At 39.7% G+C, this 13,854-nt stretch overlaps 1 protein-coding gene across 1 annotated transcript in view; it reads right to left on the reverse strand.

The window, feature by feature from the left end:
* FBXL4 (F-box and leucine rich repeat protein 4) overlaps window positions 1–13,854 on the reverse strand; it is a 50,418-nt gene that overhangs the window by 1,230 nt on the left and 35,334 nt on the right. Inside the window, exons 5-7 of the mRNA XM_073675743.1 lie at window positions 12,068–12,281; window positions 3,710–3,781; window positions 2,003–2,315 (exon numbers count right to left, since the gene is read on the reverse strand). Of these exons, the coding sequence (XP_073531844.1) occupies window positions 2,003–2,315; window positions 3,710–3,781; window positions 12,068–12,281 (599 nt within the window). The remainder of the gene's footprint in view (window positions 1–2,002; window positions 2,316–3,709; window positions 3,782–12,067; window positions 12,282–13,854) is intronic.

Genomic DNA, 13,854 nt, shown 5'->3' on the forward strand with positions numbered 1-13,854 from the left:
CAGTTGAGTACAGGCAACCCCATAGTATAGGACAAGTTTACAGTACATAGCGATCTTCACCTTATCAAACTTTTTTGCGGCATATTATCAAGACTAGGAGCATTTTAAAAGGCGTGATCTAAATACGGAGCAGTCTTGTCCCATGTGCCGATATAGCCTGACCACTGAGGCATGATTGAGACCCGTTAGCCATCCTTACACTCGCCTCCTGAAATTATAAATCCCATAAATGCTAGGGAACACCACCATATTGCGTATATTCAGTACGACCACAAGCCTCTAGCTTAGGGAACTAAAGGATGAAATGGGAAAAAAAAAACATATATATATATATATATATATATATATATATATATATATATATATATATAAAATATATATCACAGCGTCGTAGAATTTTTTTTTTTTTTTTCAAAAAGCCTGAATTGCACTTTTTTACAATGCAATAAAGGGAGCAAAACATCATTACTACCCCAAAAATAAAACTACCAGCTCACCAAGCAGAAAACAAGCCCTCACATAATCCATGGAAAAATTTAAAAAAATTTGTATATGGCAGCATAAACCATTTTTTTTCCCCAAAGTTCAGATTTTTTTAAACCACGAAAATAATATTAATTAAAAAAGAAACCCTATAGATGTTGGGAATCATGTTGTTGGAACATTTTATGGCTCCTTGAAAAGGGAGAGGGAAAAAAATGAAAATGCAAAAACAAAAATTGTCTGTGTCCTTGAGAAGTTAAGAATGTAAAGGAATTTTATAATAAATAAGAACAGGCTCAGCATGCAACTGGCTCAGTGGTTAGCACTGTTGCTTAGCAGCTCTGGGTTACTTCATTCAAATCCACCAAGGACAACATCTGCAAGGAGTTTGTATGTTCTCCCCGTGTTTTCGTGGGTTTCCTCCGGGTTCTCTGGCTTCCTCCCACACTCCAAAGACATACTGATAGGGAATCTAGATTGTGAGCCCCGATGGGGACAGTGATGATAATGTCTGTAAAGCGCTGTGGAATAAGATGGTGCGACATAATCGAGCAAAATAAATATAGTTCAATACTTTTTTCAGGGATTGAGTTCTGAAATTGAAATATTCAGGTTCTGTAGATCAGTGTCAAGAAAGCCAAACTAAATTAAATATAATGATGTACATTTTACAGACCCCACCAGTCATAGACAAAGTAAATGACTGCATCTCTTATCTTGTAGGCAGTTGAAAGATTTATAGAAGTCTAAAATAATTTCTATTTAACCCCTTCCCACTGAAACAAAACTTTATTTCTTGTGCTTTCATTTTTTTCCTCTCTTTCTTCCAAGAGCTATAATTTATTTTTTTTCCATCCACATAGCCGTATGAGGACTTGTTCTTTGCAGAACAAGTTTTAGTTTTGAATGACGTAAAAAAAAAAAAAAAAAAATCTTCAAATACAGTGAAATACTAATCCACCCTCCCAAACTTCACAATTCTGACATTGACATCTTTATTTTTGATGGGTAAAAGGAGGGGTGATTCAAATTTTTAAAAACTTATTCTTTTCACTTTTTTTTTTTTATTAATTATTATTAGTATTATTATTAGTTCCCCTAGGGGATGTGAACCTCCAATTGAATGAATGCATTTCATGTATACTGCAAATCTACTGTAATGCAGTATATAGGCAAGATCTCAGTATACGATAAAGCACATAGCATGCGCCTGGGACAGCGCAACATAATTGCTGGTTCCAGGGACTGACAGCGGTATTCAAAGAAGTTAAAAGGAACAACCAGAGCTTTGATTGATGCTCTCACAACCTAGAGATGGTGTTGCAACTTGGCTGGCATCTGCTAGGCATGGTGCAGGCTCAGTTCAAGTGCCAGCTCCATTCATCTCACCCACACCATGACGTAATGATATGTCATGCAGAGGGAAGGAGTTAAGAAAAAGAAGATAAAGTGTCCCGCTTACCCTGATGAAAAATACATATATGTGAAATAATTAAATGTAATGTGATTTAATACTTGCCTAGTATATCAAGGTATTGAAGATGTTGACAATTTGCTGCTAGTTCTTCAATATCAGAGTCGCACACAGAGCGGTTAGCAGTAAGAAAGAGCTTTCGCAGACGTGGGAGCTTACGGGCAACGTTTGTAAAGCATCCAGTACCGCTGTGAAGTGTAGGACACCATCCGAGGTCGAGCTCTTCAAGAAGAGGACAACCAGAAGCGATATCCGCTATACCCCTTTCTGTAATGTTTTTACACCTCCACAAGTCTAAACAGCGTAACCTTTTGCACTTGGCTCCTATAACTCCAGCTATTAAGTCATAGTCTTCAATCTGGAAAAAGAAAAATACTCAGTATTTAATGTCTCGTATTTATAAAACAACATAAGAAAACACTGGATTAAAAGTCCATTTTTTTTTAATTTTCTCCCACAGCTTTCATCTGCAGCTCAGCTTCATATATTTTATTAGAGCTAGATATCTAATTTATGTGTGGGCATGCCCCAATTTTCCACTGAAGGCAGATTTTAGTGTAAAAAAGGATCGAGCATGTTGGATTACAACATGCCCAATTGGCTTATTCCTCTTGATATGCTGAGAACACATGTAACACTCTGCAGAGAGAAGGGGTTGGTGATCCCTCCTTGAACAGCTATCTTAGTTTAGGTGGACACAGCTACCTTCGCTTAGGGGGCACACAGCTACCTTCGCTCATGGGGACAAAGCTACCTTCGCTTATGGGGACAAAGCTACCTTTGCTTAGGTGGAGACAGCTACCTTCGCTTAGGTGGAGACAGCTACCTTCCTTTAGGTGGAGACAGCTATCTTACTTTAGGTGGACACAGCTATCTTACTTTAGGTGGACACAGCTATCTTACTTTAGGTGGACACAGCTATCTTACTTTAGGTGGACACAGCTATCTTACTTTAGGTGGACACAGCTATCTTACTTTAGGTGGACACAGCTATCTTACTTTAGGTGGACACAGCTATCTTACTTTAGGTGGACACAGCTATCTTACTTTAGGAGGACACAGCTATCTTACTTTAGGTGGACACAGCTATCTTACTTTAGGTGGACACAGCTATCTTACTTTAGGTGGACACAGCTATCTTACTTTAGGTGGACACAGCTATCTTACTTTAGGTGGACACAGCTATCTTACTTTAGGTGGACACAGCTATCTTACTTTAGGTGGACACAGCTATCTTACTTTAGGAGGACACAGCTATCTTAGTTTAGGAGGACACAGCTATCTTAGTTTAGGAGGACACAGCTATCTTAGTTTAGGAGGACACAGCTATCTTACTTTAGGTGGACACAGCTATCTTAGTTTAGGAGGACACAGCTATCTTACTTTAGGTGGACACAGCTATCTTAGTTTAGGAGGACACAGCTATCTTAGTGTTGGTTGACACTTGTATCAGAGACAACATCAGGAGGCTCGGTCACAAGATTTGCCATTTTTAATGAAAGCTAAAATAATGAGCACCATACAGACCCCAGTATTGTCAATGGTATCCATCAGTCACCATTTGCCAGTTATTGAAGGGATACTTTCTTGCAGAACTTTTCTCTTTTTGTTCCAATAACAGAACATAAAAATGGAAGTCCCAACGCCAGTGTAAACCTAGCCAAACATGTATAGCGACAAATGCAATATACACATAAAAACCATAGAACATGTATGGTGAGAATAGCTGATAACACAGCTCTGGGTACTTACCAGGACACAGCTGCCAAGGTTAAGGTGCTGCAGTTCTGGACAGAAGTTCAGAATGCTAAGCAGAGCTGTTTGCTGCCATTGGAATTATGTCAAAAGACGATTTGAGAGGAGAGGAAAAAAAATGAGAGAGAAAAGGGGTCAATTGGGTCATCACCTGCCTTGCTTAAAATGCAGCTTTAGGCTTCCTATACAAACATTACAAATGCCATTTAATGAGTCCCTAGGTATCTGAAACATTGATTAGTTTATAGTCTAAAAATCATTACAGGCCTAAATGTCTGTCACTTTGGATGTGATTTCTTATCCTCTGGAGAGATCTATTCTTTAACTTTGGCAGGCATTCTCCCAAAGGAATTCTGTTTGAAAGAACTGTTAAGTTCAAGATGTAGGGAAGCTGGGTCGTAAGCACAGAGACCTACGAGCATCCTATAAAAGGTGGGCAATACAATCTCTGACATCTCCATCCAGACAGATAGAAATGCCAATAGAGCTGAAGAGAATCAGCATTGAATTTCTGACCTCTGTGTCACAGGATTCACTGAGCTGACAAGTCAACTACCAAAATCTATCCGGTCACACAAAACCACCAGAAGGCAACATCGCTCGGAGCAGAGGAATCCACATTTCACTATAGAGGGATGTGTTAAACAACACACAACAAAGATGGCATTAATGCTAGAAGTTTGCAGAACCAGATCATATAAAATCCATCTTTATTTCCAAATGTTGAATAACATGTAAGAAAACAGTTCAACTCACAAACTACTCACTATCACATTTATGAATGAATTTCTGATCACTTTTTATATTTTTTTTTTAGGATTCCATTTCTAGGATTGTTAAGCAATAGGAATAGGGAATCATCCCTGATCTCAACAATTGCAGGTGGATTTCAGATGTTAATTACTCACAACACCAGTTAACCTTTATGTACAATAACGCTTGTGAGCGTTAAAGGGAACCTGTCAGGTCCCAATACATTATTAACCTGCAGATATGGGGTTAATCTGTAGGTTAATAGCGCTCCAAAGTTGCCCGGCCGCTGCACTGAAAGCCCGGCTGAAAGGAGGAAATGAACTTTATTCCTCCCAGTAGCCTCTGGCTTTCAATTCTTCACCTGCTACTGATTTGTTTATTATGTCTCCCAAAGATCGCAGTAAGGCTCTGCTCACATTTATCCTGCGCTCTGCGCTGAGCACTTACACCAGAGTTTCCGTGTAAATCTCTGAAATACATGATTCAGACAGAACCCATGACGGAAGATTCCCTGTAATGAGGCAGATATAGGCACTGTGGATGCCGTCTGGCCTGGGATCCCACGGTGTCAGTTTTTTTAGGCGTGCATAAAAGTGCAGTTGGCCATAGTTTTGTGCACTTCTGAAAAAAAGGACACCGCTAAACAGAGGCCAGACGGAGTCCAGAGTAACTCTGCTGCCTCATTATAGTGAATGGATCCTGCAGGGGTTTCATCTGAATTACATCACTTGGAAATTTAGATGGAAACCCCGATGTAAGTGCTCAGCATAGAGCGCCGGATAAACAAAATGTAAAATGTTCCCAATAAAAGCTTCAACTCAGTCCTCAAAAAAAGCTAGTCCCCACTCAGGTCCGTCATCTGTTAAAAATATAAGGTACTTCCAAGTTACTGGTGGCAGAAAGGCTCTGGAAAAGCGAAATGGCCCTTGCCCCCCAAAAGTAATTCAGAAAATTTTGTGCTCCCAAATCCAAATGCCTATTCTACAATAATTTGTTCTCCAATTGTCAAATAGCGCTCCGTCCCTCCCATATCTCGCCGTATGGCTAAGCGGTACAATACAGCCACATATGGGGTATTGACACTTTTAGAAGAAATTGTGTGACACATTTCGGCACCATTTTTACCCATTGCCCTGTGTGAAAATGTAAAATCTGAGGGCAAAACATTTTTTTGCGGTAAAAATATAATTATGTTTTCTTCACTGCCCAATGGTATAAATTTAAAAATTAAAAAATACTCACTACTTCCCTAGATGAATTCCTTGAGAGGTGTAGTTTACAAAATGGGGTCACTTGTGGGGGTTTCTGCTGTTTTGGCATGTCAGCGACTCTTCAAATGTGACATGGTGTCTGCTGCCTATCCCAGCCAACATAGCGCTCCTTTCTCTTCCGAACACTGCCGTACACCAAAGTAGTGGTTTTCCCCCACATATGGGGTATCGGCGTGTTCAGGAGAAATTGCACAACAAATTTCATGGTGCAATTTATCCTATTACCCTTATGATAATGCAAAATTAAGGGATGAAAAACGCTTTTGTGGGAAAAATGTGAAAATTTTATTTTTACAGCTCAATATTATAAACTTCTGTGAAGCACCTGGGGGTGCAAGGTGCTCACCACACATCTAGATAAGTTCCCTAAGGGGTCTAGTTTCCAAAATGGTGTCACCTGTGGGGGGTTTCCACTGTTTAGGAACATCAGGGGCTCTCCAAACGCAACATGGCGTCCGCTAATTATTCAAGCAAATTTTATATTCAAAAAGTCTAATGGCGCTCCTTCCCTTCCGAACCCTGCAGTGCGCCCAAACAGTGGTTTTCCCTCACATATGGGGTATCAGCGCGCTCATTAGAAATTGCACTACAAATTGCGAAGCCCATTTTTTTCTGTTACCCTTGTGAAAATAAAAAAATTGGGTCTAAAGTAACATTTTTGTGAAAAAAAGTTAAATGTTCATTGTTTTCTTCCACATTCCAAAAATTCCAGTGAAACACCTGAAGGGTTAATAAACTTCTTGAATGTGGTTTTGAGCACCTTGAGGGGTGCAGTTTTTAGAATGGTGTCACTTTTGGGTATTTTCTGTCATAAAGGCCCCTCAGAGTCACTTCAAATAAGATGTGGTCCCTAAAAAAATGTTTTTGTAAATTTTGTTGGAAAAATGAGAAATCGCTAGTCAACTTTTAACCCTTATAGCTTCTTAACAAAAAAAAATTTTGGTTCCAAAATTGTGCTGATGTAAAGTAGACATGTGGGAAATGTTATTTATTAACTATGTTTTATGACATATCTCTCTGATTTAAGGGCATGAAAATTCAAAGTTTGAAAATTGCAAAATTTTCACCAAATTTCCGATTTTTTCACAAAAAAACGCAAGTGATATCGAACAAATTTTACCACTATCATGAAGTACAATATGTCATGAAAAAACAGTCTCAGAATCAGGGGAATATGTTGAAGCATTCCAGAGTTATTACTTCATAAAGTGACAGTGGTCAGAATTGAAAAAATTGGCCTGGTCACGAAGGCAAAAACAGGCTCTGGCACGAAGTGGTTAAAGGAAATCCATCAGCAGGTTGTTGCCATTTAATCTGAGATCAGCATAAGGTATGGGGCAGAGAGCCTTATTCCAGGGATGTGCCACTTGCTCAACAGCTTGCTGTAGTTTCAATACAATCAATGTTTTACCAGCAGGAGATTATCACTGCAGGACAAGGTGTCACATGCAAACCAGTCCAGCTAAGCTATGTAACGCCACCCCTATCACTGATAAGCAGCTTATTGACAATACATAGTGTATACTGAAAGCTGTCAAATCAGAGCTGTGTGTGTCGGGGGTAATAAACAGCTCAGCATTCTGGCCACTGCTACATCGAACAGTCAGAAGGTGATCACAATTCACACTTTTTTTGGCCGAACAAATCAAACAGCAGTTGTAATCAGCCCTACTTCAAGCCTTGGTATTTACCAGGCATGAAAGAAGCACAAAGCTGAACAAAGAAAAGAAGCAAGTACAATTCAATATCCAGGTTTCCTGTAAAACTGATCTCATTACTGAACACTGTGGACATGTATTTCACTTCAATAAATGAACTATACATCAGCTAAAAAAAAAAAAGAAGATAGCTGATTTATACAAAACAAGTCACTACTTGGAATAAGGGTAAAAAAAACTAGAGACGTGAACAAAATGATGGTAAATACACAAGCATTCATAAAACAAGCATATGTACACCTATACAGTCATGGCCAAAAGTATTGAGAATGAGACAAATAGCAATTTTTCCAAAGTTTACTGCTTCATTTTTTGTAATGGCAATTTGCATATACTCCTGAATGTCAAAGAGTGATCAGCTTAACAGCAATTACTGTACTTGCAAAGTCAATATTTGCCCAGAAAATGAACTTTAACCCCCAAAACACATTTCAACATCATTGCAGTCCTGCCTTAAAAGGAGCAGCTAACATCGTTTTAGTGATTGTTCCATTAACACAGGTGTGGGTGTTGATGAGGACAGGGCTGGCGATCAATCAGTCATGATTAAGTAAGAATGACATCACTGGACACTTTAAAAGGAGGCTGGTTCTTGGTATCATTGTTTCTCTTCAGTTAACCATGGTTATCTCTAAAGAAACACGTGCAGCCATCATTGCACTGCACAAAAATGGCCTAACAGGGAAGAGTATCGCAGCTACAAAGATTGCACCTCAGTCAACAATCTATCGCATCATCAAGAACTTCAAGGAGAGAGCTACCATTGTTGTCAAAAAGGCTCCAGGGCGCCCAAGAAAGACCAGCAAGCGCCAGGACCGTATCTTAAAACTGTTTCAGCTGCGGGATCGGACTACCAGCAGTGCCGAGCTTGCTCAGGAATGGCAGCAGGCTGGTGTGAGTGCTTCTGCACGCACTGTGAGGCGGAGACTCTTTTGAGCAAGGGCTGGTTTCAAGGAGGGCAGCAAAGAAGCCACTTCTCTCCAGAAAAAACATCAGGGACCGACTGATATTCTGCAAAAGGTACAGGGAGTGGACTGCTGAGGCTCATCAAAAGAATGCCAAGAGTGTGCAAAGACGTCATCAAAGCAAAAGGTGGCTACTTTGAAGAACCTAAAATATAAGACATATTTTCAGTTGTTTCACACTTTTTTGTTAAGAATATAATTTCACATGTGTTAATTCATAGTTTTGATGCCTTCAGTGTGAATGTACAATTTTCATAGTCATGAAAATACAGAAAAATCTTTAAATGAGGTGGTGTGTCCAAACTTTTGGTCTGTACTGTATATTTATATGACATCGATATATATAAATCTTTGTATTGACTTGCAGAAAAACACATATAATATATAACAGATGGTGATGGTCTTAAAAGTGCAAATAAATCTAGAACTCTACAGGGGACTCAGGGAACAAACCCTACAGTGAAATACCCTCCCATCTGGTCATTTTTATTTTCGTCAGCCTATTTTTCACTTGTGCTCAATTCATGTCTTAACCCCTTAAGCCCAGCGGGTGGTTTGCACGTTAATGACCGGGCCAATTTTTACAATTCTGACCACTGTCACTTTATGAGGTAATTACTCTGGAACGCTTCAACGGATCCCCCTGATTCTGAGATTTTTTCGTGACATATTGTACTTCATGATTGTGGAAAAATTTCTTCGATATCACTTGCGTTTATTTGTGAAAAAAACGGAAATTTGGCGAAAATTTTGAAAATTTTGCAATTTTCAAAATTTGAATTTTTAAGCCCTGAAATCAGAGCGATATGTCACACAAAAGAGTTAATAAATAACATTTCCCACATGTCTACTTTACATCAGCACAATTTGGGAACCAAAAATTTTTTTTGTTAGGGAGCTATAAGGGTTAAAAGTTGACCAGCGATTTCTCATTTTTCCAACAAAATTTACAAAACCATTTTTTTAGGGACCACATCATATTTAAAGTCACTTGGAGAGGTCTTTTTGACAGAAAATACCCAAAAGTGACACCATTCTAAAAACTGCACCCCTCAAGGTGCTCAAAACCACATTCAAGAACTTTATTAACCCTTCAGGTGCTTCACAGGAATTTTTTGAATGTGGAAGAAAAAAATGAACATTTAACTTTTTTCACAAAAATGTTACTTTAGACCCAATTTTTTTTATTTTCACAGGGGTAACAAGAAAAAATGGACCCCAAAATTTGTTGTGCAATTTCCCCTGGGCACGCAGATACCCAATATTTGGGGAAAAAACACTGTTTGGGCACACGGCAGGGCTCGGAAGGGAAGGAGCGCCATTTGACTTTTTGATTGTAAAATTTGCTTGAATAATTAGCGGACGCCATGTTGTGTTTGGAGAGCCCCTGTGTGCCCAAACTTTGGAGCTCCCCCACAAGTGACCCCATTTTGGAAACTAGACCCCCCAAGGCACCTTTATAGATGCATAGTGAGCACTTGTAACCCCCAGGTGCTTCACAAATTGATTCGTAAAAATGAAAAAGTGAAAAAAAAAACACTTTTTCATTTTTACGAATCAATTTGTGAAGCACCTAGGGGTTCCAAGTGCTCACTATGCATCTAGATAGGTGCCTTGGGGGGTCTAGTTTCCAAAATGGGGTCACTTGTGGGGGAGCTCCAATGTTTGGACACACAGGGACTCTCTAAATACAACATGGTATCCGCTAACAAATTGAATGGAAAATCGGCTCAAATTGTTAGCGGACACCACATTGCGTTTGGAGAGCCCCTCTGTGCCCAAACTTTGGAGCTCCCCCATTTTGGAAACTAGACCCCCCAAGGCACCTTTCTAGATGCAACATGATATCCGCTAACAAATTGAGCCGACAATTTGTTAGCGGATATCATGTTGCACCCACGATACTCAATGCATACCAGAGCACCCGATGCAAACTCAAGTAGCGAGCACTTGCTCTCAACACTAGTCGCCATATCGTCATCTTTTTTTCTTACTTTTGAAAAAAATCCCAACCCCAGCCCTAACCCTAGCACAACCCTAGCCCCAGCACAACCCTAGCCCCAGCACAACCCTAGCCCCAGCACAACCCTAGCCCCAAACCCAGCCCTAACCCTAGCCCAATCCTAACCCAAGAGTTTATTTTTGACGCCGTTCCTTGTGCGGTATAAGTGATTAGACGACTTTATTCTTCGGGTCGGTGTGATTACAGCAATGCCAGAATCATATGGGGTTTTTATGACTGACAGCTGTCACACACTAAAAGACGCATTTTTTGTAAAATCTAGTTTTTGCATCGCCATATTTTGAGAGCTATAATTTTTCCAGATTTTGGCATACAGTCATGTGACTGCTCGTTTTTTGCGCCATGACTTGACGTTGTTATTGGTGCCATTTTCAGGCACGTGACATTTTTTGATCGCTTTCTATTCCGATTTTTGGGAGGAAGAAAAAACAAAAAACAACAATTCAGGAATTGTTTTTTTTTTTTTTTTTATTCTGTTCCGCGTGTGGTAAAATTGATGAGGTAGCTTTATTCTTCGGGTCAGTACGTTTACAGCGGTACCACATTTGTATCATTTTTCTATGTTTTGGCGCTTATACACAATAAAAGCTATTTTATAGAAAAAAATATTTTTTAGCATCGCTTAATTCTGAGAGCTATAACTTTTTTATTTTTCGGCTGATGGAGCTGTATGGCGGCTTGTTTTTTGCGGGACGAGATGACGTTTTCAGCGGTATCATTTTTATTTATATGCGTCTTTTTGATCGCGTGTTATTCCACTTTTTGTTTGGCGGTATGGTGATAAAGCATTGTTTTTTGCTTCGTTTTTTTTTTTTTTTTTTACCATGTTCACTGAAGGGGTTAACTAGTGGGACAGTTTTATAGGTCAGGTTGTTCCGGACGCGGCGATACCAAATATGTGTACTTTTATTGTTTTTTTGTTTTTTTTATAATAATATTTATTGATGGGTACATTATATTTTTATTTTTGGTGCATTATTTTTTTTATTTTTTTATAATATTTTTGCACATTTTTTTATTTTTTTCCACTTTCACACAGTTTATACACTTTATTACTTTGTCCCCCTCTGGGACTTTCACTTTTTTTTTTCTGATCGCCTGCATGGCACAGGAATGAAGCACCATCCCTATGCCATGAAGGCTGTCAGAAGTGCACAGTGTGAAGATTGCTTGGAGATGCACTGCGCATGCCCAAGCAATCTTCCTGCTCTCTGGTGACCCGGATGTTGTCATGACGACATCGGGTCGTCATGGCAACACCCGGGAAGCCTTTGCAGACTGCGCTGGAAGCCGGAAGAGGAGGTGAGTATCGCCGATCACCTCCCCTTGCCCCCGCAATGCCGCGATCGACTTCGATTGCAGCATCGCGGGGGTTAATGTGCTGGGAGCGGTGCAGGACCGCTCCCTGCACATAGTACCGGGTGTCAGCTGTGACAATCAGCTGACACCCAGCGGCGATCGCGCCCGCACAGCCTGTGTGCGCGCGCGATCGCCATGACGTACTAATACGGGTCTGGCTCTTAAGTCCCAGGGCACAGACGCGTATTAGTACGTCAGATGTTATTAAGGGGTTAAAGAACTTTCCACGCATGAAACAAACAAAAACATCAGGATGTCCTCCTCACCTCAATTTTTGTGCGGTAGAGAACAAGGCGTTTCAATCCACAGAGTTTAGAAACATGACTGAAAGCCTGGGGTGGTAGCTTATCACAAGAGGAGAGATTTAATTCCTGTAAGTTTGGACACATCTCCGTTATGACTTCCAGACACGCTTCATTTAAGAAATGGCCACAGGCCAGCTCAAGACGTACTAGCTCAGGGCCACACACTTTCAAGAGCCTGAAAATGGGATACAAAAAAACGAGAGACTGAAGACCGGAATGTTTTGAAGATATAACATTGCATTTTTGTAAAGAGGTTATATAAATTTATATACATCCGAAATTACAGTGGTGCAAGTCTGTGTGACAATAGAGAACACTCAGTTTAAAATTTTAATATTAATATTAATATTGTATTAATATTTACCTTTTTACTATTGGAGCCTTCCACTCAGGCTCGGACTGGCCCACCGGGGGAACAGGTGAAACCCCCGGTGGGCCCCCGTGCAGTAATAAGCCTCTCACCCCCCAACATGAGCAGTAGTTGGCCAATACATTTGATTCTCTATGTACAGACAAAGGCATTTTATCATTCATTCAACAAACTACTAATTGTATTCACATATAAAATAAGAGGTAATTTTACGAAAGAGGATAATGTAATAATTGCCTGTATCTGAACAGAGGACCCCCAGAGTGAATGTTATTGTGCCAACACAGTGCGATCCTGGTGCCAAGGAAGGGTAAGTAGCACTTTTAAACACAATATTTTAACTGGACAAAGTAACATAAAATATCTGCATGTCTGGTAAGACAAACTAGAACACGTCTCTTTTTTGGAAGCACATAAGATACTTGTACTACTTACGGAGGCAAAACAAGATCATAGTAAAGATAAAAATTCTATGTAGTGACAATATATCTAACATTAAATCACTGCATTTAGTAAGGCTTTCGGACATGAAGCTAGAGATTTTAGGACTTGGGCCATTCTCGTCGTGAAAACTAAGTGAGAAATGTAAAGTACAGAAGGTTTTCAGCGACTTTTACTGAATTTATTCAGTTTTTGCCAAAAAGTTTACAACCTTTACAATAACCAGTTTTCTATCTCGTTAAATAATGTAAATAACGTGTGCTTTTTACAAATCAAACGTTTGTGGACACGTTGAGCATCTGCAGCATTTTTTAGTGCATTTTTCATGTGAAAAAATGCAGCATTTTACAGTACCAGAGAAATGAAGATTTCTGAAATGTCATGAACATGCTACTTTTTTCAAATCTGGAGCATGACATTTGTTTCAGTCATTCAAATGAATCCATAAAAAAAGCAAGTAAAAACATGTCAAAAATGCATAAAAAATGTGCGTATTGTTTTTCCTACATGAAACGTTTTTAGTGCAGAGAAATCCGTGGCAAACACTCAACGTGTGCACAAACCCTAAGAGGGATTTGCATATTAAGGGTATGTGCACACGATGCAGAAATGCTCAGGATTTTTTCCTGAGCGTTTCTGCATCTCTCTGGCAAGAAAAAACGCATGCGGATTGTACATGTGGTTTCCTGCCAGGGACATGCGGAAATGAAGCGGTCTTCACTTTCATTTCCGCATGCGGGTTGACAAGCGCTTCCCAAGCGATTTTAGCATCACTTGGAAAGTGCTTGTCAACTTCACACTATATAAATCCATGCAAACAGCATGGATTTATATAGTGTGTGAATGTCAAAAAATAAAAAATAAATATATACTTTACCCTCTGATGGCCCCCGGTGTCCTGCTTCGCTCGGTCCCGGCTGCCGGCAGTGAAGACTTT

Source organism: Phyllobates terribilis, unplaced genomic scaffold (genome assembly GCF_046119375.1).
Source record: "Phyllobates terribilis strain yellow unplaced genomic scaffold, ASM4611937v1 Scaffold_3__8_contigs__length_932513732, whole genome shotgun sequence".
Lineage (NCBI taxonomy): Eukaryota > Metazoa > Chordata > Amphibia > Anura > Dendrobatidae > Phyllobates > Phyllobates terribilis.